Source organism: Gadus chalcogrammus, chromosome 21 (assembly GCF_026213295.1).
Source record: "Gadus chalcogrammus isolate NIFS_2021 chromosome 21, NIFS_Gcha_1.0, whole genome shotgun sequence".
Classification (NCBI taxonomy): Eukaryota; Metazoa; Chordata; class Actinopteri; order Gadiformes; family Gadidae; genus Gadus; species Gadus chalcogrammus.
In genome coordinates, this window is record NC_079432.1 from 3,404,564 (window position 1) to 3,427,622 (window position 23,059).

A 23,059-nucleotide genomic window follows, 5' to 3' on the forward strand; every position below is an offset into this window, starting at 1 on the left:
GAGGCGTCTCTCCATGGACAGGGCGCAGATGGCCCTCCACCTGCGGTCCAGCCCGCGCGTGGCCTGCTGGATGGAGTCGCACTCCGTCTCCGTGGAGCACGCGTCGCAGTCGTGCAGCAGCACCTCGCACAGGTTCAGCACAGAGGCCACACCCGTGCTGTGCTTCTCGATGTCTCGCTGAAGCTCCTAGGGGGGGGGGGGGGGAGATGCAGTGAGAACATGCAGGGGGGATCAATTATGCCGTCCTCTGTTTGATTTGATAAACACAAACGCTTCTCTCTTTATGTTTAGCCGACGCCTTTATCCAAGTCAACCAACTATTCATACACACATTCACATGCCAACGGCGGAGTCAACCACGCAAGGCGACAGCCAGCTCGCAGTGTGCAGTTAGGGTGAGGCGTCTCGCTCAGGGACACCTTGACACTCAACTGGCAGAGGCCGGGGCTTCAACTAGCAACCTCCGGGTTAAAAGTCAGCCCGCTCTCCCTGCTGAGTTAGTTCCGCCCCACTTTTATCTGCATTGAGATGATGTGTCTCAGGCCCCGTCCACACGAAGCCGATTTCATGGCGAAACCGCAAAGGTCTTGTACGGTTCGGCCTTCCGTCCACACGAAGCCGGCGAATCCGCAGACCGAAACCGCAAACTTCTGAAACCACCCTCGGAGGTGGTTTCAAATCTCTCCGGTTTCGTTTTGGTTTCGTGGGGACGCCTGAAACCGACTGAAACCGCAAACGATGACGTCATCGCCCCACCCCTCGACCTCCTAGCCAATGGCTCTTAATCCCGCGGAGTCTCAGAAATCACAACAAAAAAGATGATGGCGGACTACAAGCTTGTAATCGTTCTGCAGCATATCATGTCCCTTGTTGGGTTGCTAAGCCATTATTTATTGAGAATCTAGTTCGCCATCGTAGAAGAGCTGTTTGTTTGTGTTTTTAGTGGTTCGGGGGGCAGCCTTTATGCGCATGCTCGCCTCTTCTTCTTCTGGATTTGTGTACCAGAAGCAGCGCCCCTTATGGGCCTGGCATGTGTAGTACAGCGTTTCTACAGATCTATCCGGTTTCGCTTGGCTTCGTCTTTACGGAGATACTTCGAAACCGTATAGATCGAAACCGTAACGGTTTCGCCCGTTTCGGCTTCGTGTGGACGGGGCCTCAAAGAAGAGTTCAGAATACAGTTCTGAAGAATCCGGAGCCCCACCTTCCTCGCGCCCTGGAGCCAGGCAGCAGACAGATTCCCGCTCCAAATAGAGAGGGACATGGACACCACCGACCCTGTACAGTGTCGTGACCACTGGATGGACCTGCTGCCGGTATATCTGGGTCAGGGCTATTTTTACCAGCTCTCTGCCCAGTTTGGACTATTTGTCTGGTTGGGTAACCTTACTGTATGTAAACAGACCTGCAGTACTTAGTGTGAGGTGAGAGAGAGAGAGAGAGAGAGAGAGAGAGAGAGAGAGAGAGAGAGAGAGAGAGAGAGAGAGAGAGAGAGAGAGAGAGAGAGAGAGAGAGAGAGAGAGAACAAGAGTGAGAGAGAGAGAGAGAACAAGAGTGAGAGTAAGAGCGAGAGCGAGAGGGAGAAGGAAAGAAAGAAAGAGAGAGGGAGGGAGAGAGCATGTATCCCCAAGCATAGGTAAATAAACAACTGCCATTTGTCATTACTATTGCTAAATTATTTTGTCTAATCAATTAATAATTAAACCTCAATGGAAAAGTATCCAGAACTGTTACTAGTCTGCCATCTGTCCTCTGTTCCAAAGAGCGGTTCTTTATAATCAACTCTGGTTCTTCTGCACTCCTTTCTAAAGAGCGGTTCCGTGTAAACGGTGGTTCTTCCCGTCCCCACTCCGTTCTAAAGGGCGGTTCCCACCTGCTGCTGGTTGAGCTTCCTCTGGATCTCCAGGTCGTCGCAGGTGTCGTACACGATGGGGCGGGACAGCTCCGTCTCGATGTGGGCCAGCCAGCTCCGCAGGCTGCTCATGTTCTTATCCAGCTGCTGCACCGCCAACAGGGTCTCCTTCAGCTTCTTCACCCTGAGGGGGAGAGGGAGGGGGGGCAGGGAGGGAGAGGGAGAGAGAGAGAGAGAGAGAGAGAGAGAGAGAGAGAGAGAGAGAGAGAGAGAGAGAGAGAGAGAGAGAGAGAGAGAGAATGAGATGGAGGGAGAGAGAGAGAGGGAGTGAGAACGAATGAGAGAGTGAGAGGGAGGGAGTAAGAAAGAGTGATAGAGAGTGAGAGGGAGTCAGAGAGAGGGATTGAGGGGTGGTAAGAGGGAGTGAGAGTTAGAAAGGTAAGGCTGGTCAGCTAGTCTCACCGACAACCGCCTCTAAAGGCTAAACGCACCAGAAAGTTGACCGAATGAAACCAACAGTAGTGTACTTTGCTTCTCCTCTTTCAACACGGTCGGACAGTGGATGATTACCTGGTTAGTAATGAAATAACTCATAACCAAATCAGGATATTTCCATACCCCTGCCCTTAAACATCTCTGTGTGCCAAGTACAATTGTGGTTGATGAGAAAATTAAGGTTTGGACCAAAAATAAGTTCATGGGAGTTCTGGACTGAATGACGCAATGAAACACTAATGCACAATGTGGTCTGATCATTATGTTCGCCAGAGGGGGAATCAATACACTTTCAGCCGAAGATCCCTGACCCGACTGAAAACAAAGACCCACCTTGGACCGACTACTAAAACAATACATCCTAAAGAGCATTTCAACGTCCCACCAAGCAGAAAAGAGGTCCACCACCATCCTGCACACCAGTGCAACACATACCGCCTCTCTGCAGGGCGAGAGAGACTGAGAGCAGAGCAGTCGGAGCCGTAGGACAGTGGGGTCTGGCTGCAGCGCGGGCGGCCATGTTGGAGCCGATTGGGAGTAGCATGGCATGCACTGCGGACTGCGCGGACTGCGTGACCGCGCGGTATGCTGGCATGCGGGCTATGCCTGGTGAGCGGGTTCCTTCACGCGTGCGGCGCTGTAATGTTCCCAGTGTTTCCCCTTATGGACGGAATAATGATATGAATTCGCAACCCTGATGCGCACTGGGATACATTAAGAGAACATCTACAGTGTTTGCACAATGTTTGTGCAAATTGCAATCCAAAGGGCATTGGTTTAAGCTTACTGTGTAAAACCAATCAGAATAATGTGCGGAAGAGTGGGCAAAAAAATGTATAACTAAATCTTATAAATCAATTTGAAATCAGGCCAGTCGTGCTTGAAACTTGACTAATTACCCGAATTCAGTATACAGAAATAATCATAATCCAGTTTGATTTGAAGAATTTCCACAAGCGTGATTTGAAAACAAAGATAATCCATGCAAAATGTCTGCCCCCAAATAAATCTTGCATAAAGCAAAACTTGAAATATCACATATTTTCTCCATCCTGTGTGTTCCCTTTCCTCCCTCACGCACGAGCAACGAGCTGTGCAGTCCAGAGCCGACAGCATGCAGAGCCCATTCATTCAGCTCACGCTTCAGACTCCACAACAAGAGACACCTCACCCTGCTACAGAGACCGCTGGGAGGAGATCAACACAACACTGAAAACACAACACTGCCTCCTAAACCCGCCACACCACCAAGATCAAGAACCAATCAATGCATGCGTATTTCCGAGTTTGTTCCTGCCTGTTGACGTCGCAGTCGCATTCGGGCAGATCGTCGGATTCGGGGCTGGAGCAGCCCGCCATGCTGTCTGTTCCTGAGTCCAGAACCATGGAGCAAGAGGACAACGTTCCCAAAGTCAACCTGCAGCTTGTATCGATCCGACAAATCCCTCAACTTTCGTCGCTTTCGTCTGAATGCTCCGAGCGAACCTCTGTGTGTTTAAGTGTGTGTGTGTCTGTTTTGGGTGTGTGGGTGTGTGTTTGGGTTTGTGTGTGCGTGTCAGGAGTGTCTGAGAGTGACAACTGCTGCTGTTTCTAAAAGAGGACACATAGTCACCGACATGTGTCAGGCTCTCTGGCTGCAGCGGCCGGAATGCCTCACAGCAAATGTGCATGTGTGTGAGAGAGCACACACGCACACACACACACACACACACATGCATACACACACACACACACACACACACACACACGCATACACGCATACACACACACACACACACACACACACACACACACACACACACACACACACACACACACACACACACACACACACACACAGATGCACACACACACACACACACACACACACACACACACACACACACACACACACACACACACACACACACACACACACACACACACACACACACACACACACCCAGCTGTCATGCGTTGAGGCTCCTCAAAAGCACTTACACACAGAGTGAGGCGGACATTTTGTCAAACCACTTTCCCTTCCACACCTTCCTCTCTACCTCGGCCGTGTAAAGACACTCGTATAACAGAAATCAAAATGATTTTTGTAAACTAAGTACACCTTTGAAAACCCTGCATTTATTCTTCCGTGCATCGGTACGTCTTCCATTAATGTTAATCCTGAGGGCAACGTCAGAGAGACGGAGGAGTGGAGATGGCAGCTGTTCTGCTGGGGGCCCTCAGGCCCTGCCTGTCTTACTCTCTAGGGTCACCCCTACTCCACTTTCCACTCACCCTAACAGGAACCACCGAAATCACACCTGCTCGTCTGAACTTTTTGTTACGTTTGTACTTCTTCAAATCATCAAATGTTTCAATGTAAACAGAAAGTATTTAGTATCAGGAGATGTTCAAAAGCAACTTCAGTAGAAGATCAACAATTGAAAATATAAACTAGCCCTATTTCCTATTGATTGACTGGAGAATTGAATTGAAATCAAAAGGATGTCAATAAGAATTTATAGAGGGAACATTAAACAACATAAATAAAAGATTTGGAACAATAGCTTCTCTCCCTTTAACTCTCTCTCTCCCGCGGGGTTTATATTTCTGACCAGTTGGAAGTCCACTTCAAAGCACAGAGTCGCCTGTCTGTCTGATTAGGCCACAACGGCATTGTGGGAAAAAAAGTTCTGCACATGTGTTGCAATGTTTTTTGGGAAACCATGGTAACAAACCTAGCCATGCATGGCAATGCATTCTGGAGGAAGAGGCTCAGTGGCCTTGCTAGCGTCATGTGACAAGTGGACCAACAACAGACCAAAGCCACAACAAAGCCTGCCTCAGACAAAACTAATTATAACTCCACACCTCAACCTCACATTTAAACCAAGACCTTCAAACTAAATATGACACCTTAGATCTTTAAACCCACGACTAATGAAACGTAATAATTCATAACCGTGTTTCTAAACGTAATAATCTCAAAATGTAATAAAGCATCCATTTCTAACTTCAGACCTGAGACCAGAGTAACTGAGTCGGGATATTCCCCAAACAAAACAACCACACCGGGTGGGTGTTTTTATGCACCAATACGATTTTGAACAAGAATTACACCTCAGTAGAGAGAAAAAAAATAAAAAATAAAAAAGGCAGGTTTATAAATGGGTTTTAACCACTGATCTGAACACAAGTTTCCAGATCAACGGAAAATATGAAAAATTTTCTACCTTCCTCCGACGTCACCCTACACTACGCGGGAAGCTAGTGGCGCTACGGGAAGCTAGCAGTGATACAGTTGGCAGCAGAATAAGACCTGGGGTCCGGGTTAGGGCTTGGGTTAGGGTCAGGGTTAGGGTAAGGGCTATGGCTAGGGTTAGGGCTAGGGCTAGGGTATTGTTAGGGTTACAGTTAGGGTTAGGGTTACAGTTAGGGTTAGGGTTACAGTTAGGGCTAGGGTTAGGGTTAGGGCTAGGGTTTGGGTTAGGGTTACAGTTAGGGTTAGGGTTAAAGTTACAGTTAGGGTTAGGGTTAAAGTTACAGTTAGGGTTAGGGCCATGCTCTCAGACTCTTACCGTGCAGGGTTAGCGCTAGTGTTAGGGTTAGAGTGAGGGTGGGGTAAGGGTTAGGGTTAGGCTCTTACCGTGCTCCGATGAGGTCCAGCAGGTGCTGCCACCGCTCGCTGACCTTGCTGAGCTTGTGCTGGATCTCGGCCGCCTTGCTGTCTTGGCTGGCCCGGGACAGACGCTCGCCCATGGCCTGCAGCTGCTGCTTGTTGCCCTGGGCGACGCTGATCTCCTCCTGGTAGTCCTGGAGGATGGAGAGGGGCGGGGGGGGGGGGCGGAGGAGGTGTTACCGATTGCGTGCCTGGGTCTGGTGTTTGTTCCACTCTCGAGGGCCTTGTGAAGCCCTCTGCGTCTGCTATCGGTCTCTGGGTGTTTGTGGGGGTTTGATGATTGGTTCGTGGTTGTGTGAGATCGGCGAGATGGGACCGGTTGCCAATCACAAACGTTTTGTGTGTGTGTTTGAAGGATTACCTTCTAACGCTTTTAATTCATTCATCGTGTGACCTTTCTGTCTCCGTGTGTCACATGGTAACTTTATGTATTAAGCATTAGTAATGTGTGGTTTATCTCCAACTTGAATACGTTTAGGTTAGTGTGTACAAAGGAAAGTGTGTGTATTGGTGTGTGTGTGTTAAAGGTGTGTCAAAAAAAAGTATGCTTGTGTCTGCGCTTGTGTATGTGTGTGTACTCTTACGTGTGTGTGTGTGTGTGTGTGTGTGTGTGTGTGTGTGTGTGTGTGTGTGTGCCTGTTGGTGTGTACTACTATGTGTGCTTGTGTGCATGTGCCTGTGTGTGTGTACCCCGATGCTTGCGTGTGTGCGCGCGCTACCTTGCGTAGCTTCTCGATCATCTCCTCGATGCTGATGTCCCCGTTCTGGGAGACCTTACTCTCCATCGTGGTCAGCCAATCACAGAGCTCCTTGTTCTTCTCGTTGAACACCGCCCACTCGTTGAGCTTCTCGCTCACCTGCTGCCGGCGCAGGGAGAGCTGGGGACGGACGGACGGACGTTAGGAATGTAAATAAACAGACTAAGCCCTAAAGTTACAGTCTGATCTTCACGGTGATTCAACACTTTTTTTAAGATACCGAGTCAATATCGAGGACTACCAACATGACGGCATTAGGGTGAAGATACGTTTATGAACACGAAATACCGCAAACTTTAACACTTAGATTAACACTCAACAGTGAACCGCCACCTTGTGTCATTTATCATTACTATAACTGTTTGTGGTTTGCGCTCAGTTATGTTCAGTTATGTATCAAAGGGAGTTAAGTCTCCCTTCCATTATCTCCTTCTTGTACTTTGTAACCCAGATAGCCTTCGTACCCAACATACACACAGATACAAGCACACACACACACACACAGATACAAAACAGACATAATGGGGCTAGTTGCTGAAATAACTATCTTGATACAGACGGAAACTGAAGTGAATTTGTTTCTTTGGTTAAAGATAAGATTAGAAAATAATCTAGTTTAATATGTGTGTTTGTACGTACACTGCGTGTGTCTGTGCGCATGTGTGTGTCTGTGTGTGCCATTACCTGGTGGCAGATCTCATCCCACTGGCTCTGCAGCAGCTGGAGGCGTTCCTGCAGGAGTGTGAGGTCATCAGCGCTGACCACGCCCCCGAAGGAGTCCCTCAACAGGAACAAGGAAGTGAGGTCATCGGTCCAGCCTTCCACGCTGCTCTCCAGCTCCTTGGAAACACAGAGCCAACAATGGTTCCACCATTAGACACACAGCCAATAACACTTGAGCTTAACGAAAACAACAACAACAAAGACTATCAACCCCTAATATCCACTGTCACATTTCAAATCACAGCATTGTTAAAGCTTCTTTGTGGCAATGAGATTAAAGCAACGTTGACATTAATCACTAGATAAGGAAAGCGGTCTTTTCAACCAAGCGACAATAAAATAAAACAACTGACCTTTTCACATGACAGGGAAACACCGAAATAACAGAGCAGAGACTTTTGTCCTGAACGTCACAGCAGCTCTGAATATTCCCAGACGCTACAAGGATGTGAGGTCAAGCCATGAGCAGCCCCTAGCCTCTCCTCCTCCTCTTCCTGCCTCCGTCACCGTGACGACACGGGCAAAACGCTGTTTCTACTTATAGTGATGTGAGGATCTGGAGCATCTCTGTGTGTTACGCAAGCCGCCGGCGCACAAAAGCAGCCATGCACGCCATCACTCTATCACACACACGCATGCACACACGCACACAGACACACACACACACACAGACACACACACACACACCCTGCACTCACACAGAACGTCACAAGGGCAGATGCTCTCTCTCACTCTCTCTCTCTCTCTCTCTCTCTCTCACTCTCTCTCACTCTCTCTCTCTCTCTCACACACACACAAACACAGGCATGCATGCTTGCCGGCTTTTTGCCCCACCCCCTCTCTTACCCCAACCCCCTCTCTCTTTCAAACATACTGGCTTTCGGTGCCTTTGCCCCTCCCCCTCTCCTTACAGCTCTCGCTCTCTCTCTCTCTCTCTCTTTCTCTCTCTCTACTCCCTATGTCTCTCTCCCAAGCTGATTCTGATGTGTTCAGTTCAGTCGCAATAGTACATGATTACATATATTACAACCTGCCTCCTGTGTGTTCATCAGGACTATTCAAAAACCTAGGTCAAAGGTCAGAAGAGTGTGGATTATGTGTGTGTGTAAGTGTGTCCAATTCAACTCTTTTATTATCAAAGATAGAATCGAAAAAACAAGACTTAAACAGGCCCTCAAAATCCACCATTTCAAGATTGCTGCCCTTTTCCCCTTTCTTATCTTTTTACTTATATATACGTCCTCAAATTATTTTGTTTTGTGTGCAAACCGTAAATCGTCTTGGAGTATTGAGACCATAGAAGTCAGTGTTTCCCCTAGGATGGAGTTGCAGCAGCGGAGGGGAAATGTTATCTTTTTTGCGTCATGACTTTGTAAGATCAAAATTCTTGTAAAACTTCTGACCCTTGGTCTTATGTTTATTTAAAATAAAATAAGTAACCTATTAAAATAAATACATAAGACACTAAGTCCCCTCAGCCGCTCACGCCCCCCCTGACACTTTTAATCAGCTGAGGGCGTTTGCCTGAGTCTCATAGTATTAGAACATGTGGTACTTGTTGATTAGCTCAAGTTGTTATGGCAATGAATACGCCCTCAGCTGATAAACTAATGCCTGCATTTTTTTCAACAGAAAATTAGCACCCATATCAACATATATTTGATATTTTTCTTCTCCTTGCACCTAATCATGCTCATCATGCTACGCAGCATTACAAGGCTCTGCCGACTAAAACATGAAGCAATTCAAGAAGCATTATAGAATCTTCTTGTGGTCAACTGTCATTTAATAGACATCTGACAGATTATGTCAAGGTTTTAAAATTATAGTATAATTATTACCAGGTCATGTTATAACACAGCTGGAAATCGTGGATTTTCTGATAAAGACTAGCAAGCCTCTTTGACAGACAAAACAGCAGAAACTATGTTAGGTGCGCTCGAGCTGCGAGCTGCCGAGTAACAGGAGACGCCCACCCACCAATCCGAGGTTAGAGATCCCTGAAGGAAGGTTGCGCTCGATTTCACTAGCCCATTTGAGCCTGTTCATTAGTGTACACAGCATCAATCCTCTCATTGCTTGTGTAAAAAAAACGGTAGAATATTAGATTTATGGACGAAACGATAGGGTGGGCTAAGGTAAGTTCTGGGGCTCTAGAGTCAATAATGGCGACGCTATTGAAATTTTACCATTGTGGTCGTTTTCAGTTTTGCACTTGGCAGACGGTCCCTAAGCTCGCGGTCCGGATGAAAGCCGACTGCTCGTAGAAGACATTGCAATTCAGTTTTGCACTTTGCAGACGGTCCCTAAACTCGCGGCTGAAAGCCGACTGCTCGTAGAAGCCAAGAAGTTCACCGTTCGCCAAAGACGGCTCGTTTGGATGAAAACAATATTGTAGCTGGTTCTCTGGGTTACTACACTCAATTGTGTCGCACTCGCAACGATGTTTCACTGATGATCTATTGAACCGCAAACTCAGAATCTGCGGAAGTTCCTCCGTTAATATGAAGCTCTCCTCTTCTCTAGTTAAAAAAAAGAAATTCAGCAGCGGCGGTCATATTTCAGTACCGCCGCTGCTAGGTGCATATAGGGGAAACACTGGAAGTCTAATGCATTAAGAGCAAGCTATCCCGCTGCCTATCAGCAGGGGGAGCCGGCGTGACGGAGAGCCACGTTGAGCCCTGAACATGGAGGAGTCAACTGAGGACAAGAGCAGCCCGCTTCCTCCCACCTTGCAGCGGATCTGCTCCGAGTGCAGCTCCTCCTGGTGGTCGGGCAGCGGCGCTGACAGCTTCTTCTTGAAGGCCCGCAGCTTCTCCAGGGAGGCGTCGATGCCCTTCTCACAGCGGCCCCAGTCCTGCACAGACACAGAGTCACACCCGTCAGGAGTCACCCACGTCAGGAGTCAGAGACACACACGTCAGGAGTCAGAGACACACACGTCAGGAGTCAGAGACACACACGTCAGGAGCCAGAGACACACACGTCAGGAGCCAGAGTCTCACACGTCAGGAGTCAGAGACACACACTTCAGGAGTCAGAGTCACACAGTCACACACGTCAGGAGTCAGTGTGACATACGATCCACACAACAAGAGCCACACTGAAAAACATTGAGACCCATAGACGCGTGGGTATATGAAGCGGTCCTTATTGCAAGCTGTGGCTTTGGAAGAGTGCTGGATCATCATCCCTGCTGGTGGATGAATCCAGGCCACAGATAGACCAGACAGAGAGAGAGAGAATGACGTTGAGTGAACCGTTCACAAAACGTCACAGAGGCAGAGGGGCGAGGATTAGGGCTATTTTAAGAGCCTGATAATCGGTGAAAATGAGGACACGAATCATAACTATGCGGAGGGATCCCTCCGCATAGTTATGGGATCAATCGATTGAGGATCGCCTTGAGGATAGTCATGGAACCGATACCTGTTTTAACAGCACAGAGAAGAAAGTCCTCGAATATGTAGGTCAGTGTTGTTAATGAGGTAAACAGCAGGACAGACGGATGTGGGGAAAGAGGAAAAGAGAGGGAGACAAGAGAGACAGGGAGGGAGAAAGAGCCGATCATGCATGCTAGGTAAATGTATCTTGTTCCATTTATCATTACAGCTATCTGCATGGAGCCAAAGGCATCCGTGCATGCGCATGTGCATGTGTGTATGTGCACGTGCGTGTGTATGTGTGCATGTGTGTCAATCCCAACCCATGATCTTTGTACGTTGCTGTCACTTTGTTGTCTTGCATTTGTCTGTGCCAAAATGTGTGTGTGCGCGTGCCTGTGTGCGTGCGTCCATGCCTTTGTGCGTGAGTGCATGTTTGTGTGTGCTTCAAGCATAGGGCATGCATTTCATTGATTTAGAATCCCTCCATCCCAACGCAGAAGAGGTGCTCCTGTATATCCGTTCCTCGACAGTTTGGAGACCCTCTCTGGCCTCACTGCTAAATTTAAACTGCAACTTTTTTCCACCGCTCCTCTGAAACCCCGCTGCTCGCTTGGATAACATCACGTGGTTCGGCTGCTCTGGAATTCTGGGCCCGTCACCGTCATGCTGCGGCAGAGACCAGACTCTGGCTGGCTGAGCTGATGCAGAGCTAGCATCACAAAGGGCTAAAGCTAAGGCGGTTCAGCGTACATTTAGAGAACGATGTCTGCGCCACCAGCCACACCACCCACCAACCACACCCAACACAGCACATCACCCAGCGCCAACCCCTCACCCATACACCACCAACCCCACCCAGCACACCACCCAAACCCAACACACCACCCACACCACCGGAAACACCACCCACACCACGCACCACCCACACCCAACACAGACAGCACCCACACCCGACCCACCACCCAACACCACCCAAACACCACCCACCTTGAGCAGGCCGTGCAGCTCCCTGCGCTGCTGGTCCAGTCGCTGGTGGGCGTGCCTCCACCTCTCCTGCGTGTCCATGAGCTCCGTCTGCAGCGCCGACTCCACCCGCCCGTCGGCGGTGAGCAGGAGGCTGCGGCCCGCCTCCACCGTCAGGATGTACGCCCCCTGCTGGCGCTGGAGCACCCGCTCCCGCAGCTGGAGGAGCACAGAGAGGGCGGGGGGCGACGGAGGGGACAGGTTAGCTACAGGGGGCTAGGGAGGTGTAGGTGGTGGGGGGAGGTGCGATTGGAGGAGGTGGAGGGAGGAGGTGGAGGGGGAGGGAGGGAGGGAGGGAGGCGTTGGAGGTGGTGGAGGTGAGGGTTTAGGTTGAGGAGGTGGAGGTTACTTGAAAGGGTGTACGGTAGGTGTTGACTTAAAGGGGGTCATGGGGTTGACAGTTTGATTTGGTTAAATTGTTTGATTTGATCAAAGTGGAAGTGTCCCCCTCAGGGAGATGATTTATTCTAAGTTTAGACCGGATCTTCCTTCAAATCTTCCATATTGTAGCTAAATTAACAATGATCGATTATTAATGATCAAAATAATTCTGCCTTATTTATCAAAGATAATTCAGACTTCAGACAGTCCGGTTCTGATCAAACGCCTTCGTCACTGTGATGCCATGACAACAGGAGGGGTGACTACAGTCCCCAGTGTTGGGGGGGGGGGGGGGGGGGGGGGGGGGGCCCCGGCAGTACCGACCTGGATCTGGTCCAGCATGGCGCGGGCCTCCTGCAGGGCCACCGCCTCCCCCTGCTGGTGGACGTCGGGGTCGCGGCTGACCTCCTGCAGCCAGCGCCGCAGCTTGTCGGCCATCTGCCGGTAGTTCTGCCACTGCACCACCAGGCTGTCGATGATGCCCCGCCTCTGCTGGGCGCGCCGCACCACGCACTGCCACTGGTTGCTGAGCAACGCCAGCTTCAGGCTGAAGTCCTCCCTGGGTGGGTGGGGTCACAGGGGACACAAGGGTCAGCCATACTCTGAGTCCTAAAGACTGAGAGTACACACTAAAACACTCTACATACTCTGACCTCTGAATACTCTGAGGTACTTATGCTAATACTGGCAACTCCTAGTTCTTATATATTATAATATACTTTTTGGGTCCCATTTTGACTTCCTGCTGTTTATTTTAAAAATAATGTTGATTCCTCCTCAATTCTTATGAACGCCAAAGAATAATGTTAAGCTTGATGGGCTTTATGTTAAGAAAGAAACACACTCTATCTACAGGTATTCATTTAAGCAATAAGCCAAGAGAGGCCGTGGGTTACTGAGATTTCTGAAGAGCTAGGGGGCGCTGTTCGACCAGATGCAATGATGGCTTTTATAAAACGGACACCAAAACGGTTACCGTGACTACCTGGTTTCGACTTCACAAAATAAACACACTGCAGCATAAAATGCGATATTTTATTCATCCTCCTCCCCCTGAGTCATACTGTTCCTCAAGACATAAAAGGGTTGCCAGGCAACACTGGCTAAGATGCATCGGATTGGCGGCGCATTGATACCATGAATGCATTGTCGTGTGGTCACAGTTGTGTGTTTATGGCGTATTTCACAGAGGCTGCGGTGGACGTCCTTTTTCTAAAGTGAAGCTGTGAGGCGGTGAGTGCGGAGCCCTACCTGTCGTCCACCTGCCCCTGGTGCAGCATGCTCTGTCCGTCACTGATGATGGAGTACAGGATCTGCTGTCGGCTGAACATCTCAGCCTGGAACAGCTGCAGGGAAACGGACATAGAGGACAAGCAGTCAGACAGAGGGTCATTCGATTAGATAAGAAAGGAGAAAGACATTAGGATCGATTTCTCTGGTTGAGGAACACACACGCTAACAGACGCACACACAGACACGCGCACGCACTCACACACAGCTCAGTTCCAAGCCTCTTCGACTGAAGTCTGGTTTCACATGCACGTGCAAACACACACAGACACACACACAAATACTCACACACACACACACACACACAAACATACACACACACACACACAAGCACACACACACCTCGTGGTCTCTCTGCTGCTCCATCAGACTGAGGAGGTTGCCCGAGATCTCAGCGGCCAGCTTCTGCTCCGTCTGGGACAGGAAGTCCATCCAGGCCTCGCACTTTTGCAGGAAGCTCTGGTGCTGCAGGAGACCCGCCTGCAGCTTACTGGAGGGGAGGGGGGAGAGATGGAGGCAGGGTGAATCAGGATGCAGGATCTATTCAAAAAAGGTTTAACAGTAATAACACATTGTGTGGAAACGTCCACCGATAACCCAAAAAACCCTCGGTAAGGGGGGGAGGCTACGTAGAGTGCAAATGCAAGTGCAAGTCTACCCCTATGGGGCCCTTCTCACGTTAACGTGAAGCGTTACGCTGAGGTGCCCCGTGAGAGCCATCCCGTACCTGAACCTCTCGGTGAGGTGGGCCGAGTGGGAGGCCCAGGTCCGGTTGAGGCCCTGTAGCCTCTTCATGTCCCGGTCGCTGAGGGGCAGGCGATAGGCCAGCTCGTTGAGTCTCTCCAGGTCCGGGGACAGGCTGCTCAGCTGCAGCAGGTGAACCTGGGACCACAGCACACGCTCAATGTCAACAGGTTCATACACCTGGGTAGGTTGTATGCCTTGAGTTGTGTTTTTTTAACGTTGGCATACATTGTAGTGTAATCCAAATAGAGTGTATTAAAAAAAAATGTTTTCCCTATTTTCAGAATTTCAGGATTTTAATTTCGTAATTGTAATAGTCGTAAAACAAACAAAAGAGAATGAACTATAATTTCATAGCCCACTGTTACCCAGAGCCACGATATGAGTAACCTCTTTTTGTTCATCTTACACACTCTCTTGGCCTGATACAGGGTCTCTTGGTGTGTTTGCACGGTGTACGGAGGCTTCGAGTTTCCGTGGTTACCTTGAGTCGCTCCATGTGCTCCTGGACCACGGTGGGCTCCGGTGTTCCCACCGGGTCTACCTCCTTCAGGGCCAGCCCGGCCTCCGAAGCCTGGGAGCACAGTGTGTCCAGCTGCCCCCGGAAGAGCTCGTAGTCCTGGGTCCCCGACTAGCGCCAGGCACACACAGACACCGCAGGGTTAACGCGAGGGTGTATATATTGTTGTTTACATTTGTCACACACACACACACACACACACACACACACACACACACACACACACACACACACACACACACACACACACACACACACACACACACACACACACACACACACACACACACACACACACACACACGCACACACGCAGCTATACCAAAGTACATAAATCAGCATATAGACATAAAAGATGAATGGCATGCACTTAAGTTTATGTGCCCCTACATACACATGTGTACATAAGACATCATAAAACACAGTCTCTCCCGCATAGCGACCATATCAACTGCCTCAGGAAAACTAGCGGTAGGATCTTGTACGCAGCAATGACACTACTGCCCCTAGTGGTCAGATGTAAGTATCCCACTCTACAACAGTATGCACCCTGACAAACACAACAGAATCAATCCGGTCCCAACAAGACATGTTCCACGTTGTGGTCTTACCTGCAGTATCTCCTGGTGCCGGTGCAGGCCGTGCTCCAGCGTTGCCAGGCGATGGACCAGCGAGCGGTGATCTGACTGGAGGGCGGCCACAGAGGAGGCGTCGACCTGGCTCTTCAGCTGCTCCCCCAGGGCCTGCAGCTGCTGCAGCGACTGCTGCACGGGGGCCTGGCCGCCCAGGCAGGCCTGCACACACAGCACGGTCCCAAACCATTTGTACCTTCCCCATACCGATTCCGATGGCTGAATTTGAGCATCGGCTGATACCGAGTTACAGCATCTAGCGTTGTAACGACCAATAGCATTTGTTCTTATTGAACGGTTCTCTTGCGTTTGTTCAGAGCTAGATCATTGACATTTATAATCTATAATCAATTATATTAGAATGACAATGACACATTTGTGTTAATCTAGTTTATCATGACCATCCACATTTTTCCGACTTGGTAGCTCGAACACACGTAGATCGGAGATGGCTCGTTTCCCATTCCGACTTTCCACCTCCTACCGTTGGAAAAGCAGCATAACACCGCACGTGTTTGCTATGCTCTCTGCCTGTGTAGCAAATTAGCTAGTCACGTGATGGTATCGGATTGGAGCATAGGCCGATACCCGATGCATTTTAGGCAGTATCGGAGGTATTTCCGATACTGGTATCGGTATCGGAAAAACTCTAACAACGCATCAACTCCAGGGTGTCACGTGAGTCACCGACGGCGATGAGGGCATAGTTTATTTTAGCTCCCTCGGTGTCGCAGAAAGAGGAACAACGTTTTTTCCAAGTCGTCTGAAAACAGAACCCCAAATCAATGTAATGATGTAGTGTCCGTGACCAGTAGTACAGCTGTACACTGGTCTCCTCAAAGTGTTGCACACACGCTTTTCATGAGTAGACAAAGGGCTGTGAGACTCAGTGAACCCAGAGTGACATCGTCTCAAAGAAGAGTTTAAATCTGTAGGTCCTACATTCACTGTCTGAGTTCACAGCAGGAGACAGAACAACTCATACATTTATATTCTCCTCTATTCTCTCGGGGCTTTGACGGCTACTGCTTTAGTGACGCCCAAAGCGGGCGATCGCAGGCTCTTTTCCCAAGTGTTAGGACTCTCTGTATTCTCTGACAACCACCAGCATGGCCCTCTCCCACAGCCAGACAAAGAGCCACCCCCCATGGTGTCTCTCCCTGGAAGACCGCCCCGTCAAAAGGCCTTTTGTCACAGAGGGCTGGAGCTCTGCATTGTGGAGGACAATCGGACAGGATGTTCGTTTCATCTGCAGCGAGGAGTGGCGCTCAGGGGACCTTAAGGGACGCAGAGGAGCCTTGTGGGTAGTTTGGACGTGTGTAGAAACCATACGACCGCAACGCTGCATTCCTCTAGTCTGGTCTGTGTCTCTGCTCCCCCTGCATCATGCATGTACAGTCATGTAAAAATTACTTAAACTAAACCCAAACATAAGAAACCTAGTCGACTGAAAGGAATTTGGTTCCTACTAGGTTAGAACTATAAATTATCTTTTACTATTTTTGCATTACTCTACACTAAAGTGATAAAGAATAGTTTATTCTTTTTTATATAATTAGAATACTAAAATTCATATAATTAGTTATTATATTAATAGTTTTTTATTTTTAGTATTTTTTATTCATAGTATTTTTGTTGACTATTGATGTATTTCTAGAAAGATGTCAACTGTCATGCTGTTAAAGGAAACCCTCAACACCACCACCACGCTCCCCTCAACACAACCTCCAGCCTCCCTGTGCCAGAGCCTCCACCCTCCCTGCAGCAGAGCCTCCACCCTCCCCTCAACACAACCTCCAGCCTCCCTGCAGCAGAGCCTCCACCCTCCCTGCAGCAGAGCCTCCACCCTCCCTGCAGCGGAGCCTCCACCCTCCCCTCCACTCACGTCACAGTCCCGGACCCAGGCGGCGCTCTCCTGCTCCGTGATGTCCCGGTCGGTGGCGCTCTTCAGCAGCCGGTTGGCGCGGTCCTCCTGCCGCTGCACCGCTGTCACACACTGACCGCCCAGCGCCTGGTAGCTCTGCCACAGGCCCAGCAGCGCCTTGCTGCTCCTCAGCTGCTCCGAGATCTGCTCCAGCAGACCGTTCCACCTGGGGGGGCCCGCCCGGGGGACAGGGGTTACGTTTAGTGCTGGGGTTTGGTACTCTGGAGAGAGCTGCCAGAGTAAGGTCCACGTTCCCACCAATTAACCCCCCCTCCGAGTCGCTGGTTTCACTTTATTAGTGCAGAATAGTGACGCACGGATGAACGACCTCAGCGTTCCAAAGTGCATGAAACCGTTCATCAACAGTCTTCATCCACCTGACCAGCAGTGAATGTGGTGAAAGCCAGGGTAGGCCGTTTGATTTGGAAGCTTTTATCTGTCGTATATGTTGGGATACTCTTTACATTCCGACACAACAAAATATTTAAATCCTGTATCTGTGGCTGTATGTCCGTAAAAAGCCTGTTCAATCGTTTGGTATGTTGTGTGAAAACAACCAGCAGAGATACAGAGTGTGTGCGAGAGTGGGCCGAGAGACACTAGAATGAGAGCGCTCAGTCTCCCGTTGCTCGGGCGCGGCGCTGCCGTCCCACCTGATGTTGACGTCCCTCAGGGCGCGGTTCAGCGTGTCGGCCACCGACGGGTGGCACTCCGTCAGCAGCTGGTGGGTCACCGAGCCGAACTTCCCCAGGCTGCTCTCCTGCTTGTCCATCTCCTCCTGCAGGCTCTGATTCAGGGAGCACAGAGCCAGGGGTCAGGGGTCATGGGTCAGGCGTCAGGGGGGAAAAGAGACGTACGCATTTGAGCTACTCTATCTTGGGGCTGAGGGCACGCTTAATAGAATGGAACTCGGATTAATTAATTAATTGATTGGTTGCGTTTTATAAAGTGCTTCTCTAGGCACCTAAGTTCTTACCTAAGGTTTCGAAGTGCTTAACGTACTGAGTATGTGTGTGTGTGTGTGTGTGTGTGTGTGTGTGTGTGTGTGTGTGTGTGTGTGTGTTGGGGGAGTAGGACACCTCAATGACCTCATCCAATACCAGTGTGTAGCACACAAATTAAATCAAATACTTGAATTAAACCTTTAATTCAAAACTAGGCAGACGCTACTGTACGTTCCACAACTTCAATAAAATCCCAGTTGTGTTTCATCAGGCGTCAGCTCAACGACACAACCCATGACCCATGATGCGAACACAGGTTTGTGTTTGTCACATCGCTCATATGTTGTCTCAAAATGTGTCGTCAAATGTCAGGAGTGTGCGTTTGTCCCATCAGTCTTGTGTTGCCTCAAACGTAAGGCCTGCATGTCTGCAACATCCGGCCCATGGCGGCGGCGGCAGCGGCGGCGGCGGCGTTGCCGTGACGACTGCGTCACGGGGGACCCACCTCCAGGCTGGACACCTGCTGCTGCACGGCCTCCAGCGAGCCGTTCAGGAGGCGGAGCCTGGACACGGCGTAGCGACCCTCCATCAGGTAGCCGCCGATCTCCTCGGCCTCGCGGCGGTACGACGTCCACTGCTCCAGCACCGAGCGCAGACTCAGCTTCATCTGGCTCATCTGACGGCGACAATAACACACTCATTTGATCCCGTTTCATTAGTTATCGTTCCCTAAGGCACAGAGGAGATCGGAGGAGGAGGGGAGCCGTGCACCGGTTCAGTGTTAACGTCATTCGTCAGGTCAGAAAAGAAAAACCATGTCTGGATGATGGAGAGAGTTAGCTCGCCTGGTTGGTTTTCTTTTTTAAATTTAAATGTCGTGTCCAGCACATCTCTCCACAAAGCGGGGAACTCCTGCCACCTCTTCACAACACAGCCTGGAGACTGACACAGAGTCCGCGAGGACACAGGAGTTAACGCCTGGGCTGTGGCCTCTCAGAGCTCTCCGCGTCGTTCACGGGTATGAGAGTCCCCCCCCCTAAGCCCAGGAGGCGGTGGAGGGAGGCTCACCATGTGGTCCAGGCCGGCCCAGGACTGGTTGAGTCCTTTGAGGGTCTCTCTGACGACAGAGCAGGCCTCTCCCTTCTTGTCCTGGATCAGCGCACTTCCTCGCTCCTCCGCCTTCTCTAGCTCCTTCTCCTTCTCCTTCACCAGCTCCTCCAGCTCCTGAGCGAACATCAGGGGGAGGGAGGGAGGGAGGGAGGGAGGGAGGGAGGGAGGGAGGGAGGGAGGGAGGGAGGCGTTATAATTATTCAACCTTTATTTAAACAGAGAAAGCTCCACTCATCACAGGACAGGGAATGTGGTCCGAACAATGAATTCACTGTTCATGGTCCAGGCAATTATGTAGACTTATAATTAATACAAGAATAGTTTAACCTAAAAATGTTACACAATCAACTGCGATTACATTGGGGGGAATAGTTCAGTTCTGCTTAAAAAACAGTAGCGCTATTGGATCAGCAGTTCTGCTGTAACACAGAAGGACTGCTGGATCAGAAGTGATGATGTAACACAGAAGGACTGCTGGATCAGAAGTGATGATGTAACACAGGACTGCTTGGTCAGAGGTTCTGCTAGAACACAGTAGGACTGCTGGATCAGAAGTGATGATGTAACACAGGACTGCTTGGTCAGAGGTTCTGCTAGAACACAGTAGGACTGCTGGGTCAGAAGTGATGATGTAACACAGGACTGCTTGGTCAGAGGTTCTGCTAGAACACAGTAGGACTGCTGGATCAGAAGTGATGATGTAACACAGGACTGCTTGGTCAGAGGTTCTGCTAGAACACAGTAGGACTGCTGGGTCAGAAGTGATGATGTAACACAGAAGGACTGCTGGGCCAGAGGTGATGATGTAACACAGAAGGACTGCTGGGTCAGAGGTTCTGCTAGAACACAGTAGGACTGCTTGGTCAGGGGTTCTGCTAGAACACAGTAGGACTACCGGGTCAGAGGTTCCGCTAGTTCTGCGTCCCAGGTGAACAGAACAGTGTCGCCGTGGCAACAGGCTCGGGGTTTACCTGGCAGTCCTTGAGGGCGCTCTGCACCGAGGCCACGTCCTCTATCCGGTGTTTCTTCTTCAGCTTGTCCTCCTGCAGCGTGAGCCAGGCCTTCAGCGCCTGCACCCCGTTCTCGTGCTCCAGCCAGCCCTCCAGCAGGCCCTCCAACAGCTGGATCTGAGGCCCGGACACGTACAGGCACAGAGGCACAGAACACAAGAGAGTTGGGACTGGATGGGAGCGGCAGCATGTGTTATAAGTGATGCAAGTATTATTATTCGTAACTTATTATTAGTAACGAAGTGAAAGTGAAAGTAAGTGAAAATATGAGCAACAGTGTGTGTGAAACTGAGAAAACTCAGCTTCACAGAGTCAGCATGTTTGAATATATACTATTAGCTATGAGTATCTGCTTCATTATCAGTAACTGTAATTATTAGTAACTGTGAATATATGAGTAGCAGTAGGTGTGAATCTGAAGAAAACATGCATAGAGAATCTTATATTATTGTGAGAATAATATCATCATTAGAATTGAAAGCAATGGCTACAAAACAGCTAGAGAACCCATCAGGGCAGATTTATAGCTAAAGATATGGTTCATCATCTTTAAATATGTATGCATGTAAAATGGTGCCAATGTATTATTATAAACATGCATTATTTGATTGTATTAATATGAGCAGTTTAAATGGATGCCCGGAATTCAAGCGTTTCACCACCCTGACTCCTACACGTTGTGGTCTCATAACACACACAGCACAGACCCCCCTGAGTGTGGACCACCGGAGCCCGGAGCCCTACCTTCTCGTTGATGAGGCCGTGGAGGACCTGCCAGCGCCGGTTCATGGCCCCCAGCTTCTCCGCAAAGTCTGTCTTGTCGCTGCGCCGGCCCTCCACGTCCAGGCTGCTGATCTGCAGCACCGACTGGTTCACAAAGTCCACCGTCAGCTGCTTACAGGTCCGGTCGATCCGGAACCCCTGAGAGAGAGAGAGAGAGGGGGGGAGGGGGGAGAGAGAGAGAGAGAGAAGGGGAGAGAGAGAGAGAGAGAGAGAGAGAGAGAGAGAGAGAGAGAGAGAGAGAGAGAGAGAGAGAGAGAGAGAGAGAGAGAGAGAGTAATAAAGATAGAAAGAGAGAGAGCATGAAAGCAGGGGTCAATAACGTGAGCTGGCACTATGCGAGTTATACAAATACAGTGTTTACGGTCGCCGAGAAGGTCGTGTGGCACACCGCGTTGGTTTTGCTTTATTTAATATCTTAGCTGTGTTAATATTAAGTGTCAACATTCATGTGTGAGGCCAAAGTGACAGAGCCGTTCATGTTGCATTATGAGGACTCAGAGCAGGTGGGCGTGGCTGAAGGTGGCCTTCAGTAACGGTAGGGTGACCAGACGTCCTCTTTTTCCCGGACATGTCCTCTTTTCGAGACCTAAAAAATGCGTCCGGCAGGGATTCCAAAAACGTCCGGTATTTTGCCTCGTCGCAAAAAAAAATAAATATATATATTATTGTTATTATCTTTTTATTTTTTTTTGCCTCGTCGCATATTTGTGTTTCTGGGTCTTTCACATAACCTACTAGTTATTACCATTGTATATGTCTATGGTTATTACGGCCTTCCAAGTTCTGGAAATGGTATCTCCCTTACGTTCCACCTTCTTGCGCGAGCTGACTGTAGAGAGAGTCTGTCATTGGGCGACCGATCTCATGTGCTCGTTGAGAAGGTGCCGTGTATAGACGGAATGAAACCCCCACTGAAGTACGTAGGCTCACGATACAAACCCACCCCCCCCCCCCGTCAACAATCTTGCCCGGGGCGCAATTGGACCTAGGATCGCCACTGTCTGCAGCCATGCCTAAACGTAAATGTAAGTTCACGGACGAACTAAAGAAAAAATACCCATGTTTTCGCCCCCCCCCCCCCCCCCCCCCCCCCCCCCGCGACGAAGTGTCCTCTTTTTCACAAACTCAAATCTGGTCACCCTAAGTAACGGGTCCTGTCCCGTGACTAAGAGACGCCCTGATGGCCGTGTTGGCCTGTGGTTACCTTGTACTTCTGGAGGAAGTCCTGGACGCGCTCTGAGCCCACGGCGTTGCAGATGCGGTCCTGGTCCTCTCCGATGATGTTCTCCATGAGGGAGATCCAGCTCATCAGCTCCTGGATGGCGTGGCGCGACGCCAGCTTCTCCATCTGCAGCTGTGCACGGGGTTCACTTCGGTTAGCTTAGCCGTTAGCTTAGCCGTTAGCTTAGACGTCAGCACACATGTTGCCAATGAACGACGGACTGGGATTAGTTTTGAGTCTATTTTTGTAAAAGATATGCACACACACATCCACAAAGGACACACACACACACACACACACGCAAACACACAAAAACAGACACACACGCGTGTTTGTTGATAATATTGAACGCGCACACACACTCTCACTTACACACATGCACACACACACAAACAAACACAGACACAAACGCACACACACACACACTCTCTCTCACACACACACACACAAACACACTCTCTCACAAACATACACAAACACACTCTCTCACACACATACACAAACGCAAACACACACACACACACACGCACACAAACAAAAACACTCTCTCACACACATACACACACAATCTCACGCACACACACTCATCCTCCTCCTCCTCCCC

At 49.8% G+C, this 23,059-nt stretch overlaps 1 protein-coding gene across 1 annotated transcript in view; it reads right to left on the minus strand.

Moving 5' to 3' along the window:
• syne1a (spectrin repeat containing, nuclear envelope 1a) overlaps nt 1-23,059 on the minus strand; it is a 133,764-nt gene that overhangs the window by 19,081 nt on the left and 91,624 nt on the right. The window contains exons 84-103 of the mRNA XM_056581866.1: nt 22,438-22,587; nt 21,195-21,371; nt 20,412-20,567; nt 19,399-19,554; nt 18,836-19,006; nt 18,040-18,173; nt 17,348-17,552; nt 15,442-15,624; nt 14,795-14,941; nt 14,294-14,448; nt 13,909-14,056; nt 13,528-13,622; nt 12,601-12,835; nt 11,860-12,054; nt 10,218-10,343; nt 7,448-7,603; nt 6,725-6,883; nt 5,973-6,139; nt 1,874-2,036; nt 1-186 (exon numbers count right to left, since the gene is read on the minus strand). The exon at nt 1-186 is cut by the window's left edge and continues 2 nt beyond it. Of these exons, the coding sequence (XP_056437841.1) occupies nt 1-186; nt 1,874-2,036; nt 5,973-6,139; nt 6,725-6,883; nt 7,448-7,603; nt 10,218-10,343; nt 11,860-12,054; nt 12,601-12,835; nt 13,528-13,622; nt 13,909-14,056; nt 14,294-14,448; nt 14,795-14,941; nt 15,442-15,624; nt 17,348-17,552; nt 18,040-18,173; nt 18,836-19,006; nt 19,399-19,554; nt 20,412-20,567; nt 21,195-21,371; nt 22,438-22,587 (3,264 nt within the window). The remainder of the gene's footprint in view (nt 187-1,873; nt 2,037-5,972; nt 6,140-6,724; nt 6,884-7,447; nt 7,604-10,217; nt 10,344-11,859; nt 12,055-12,600; nt 12,836-13,527; nt 13,623-13,908; nt 14,057-14,293; nt 14,449-14,794; nt 14,942-15,441; nt 15,625-17,347; nt 17,553-18,039; nt 18,174-18,835; nt 19,007-19,398; nt 19,555-20,411; nt 20,568-21,194; nt 21,372-22,437; nt 22,588-23,059) is intronic.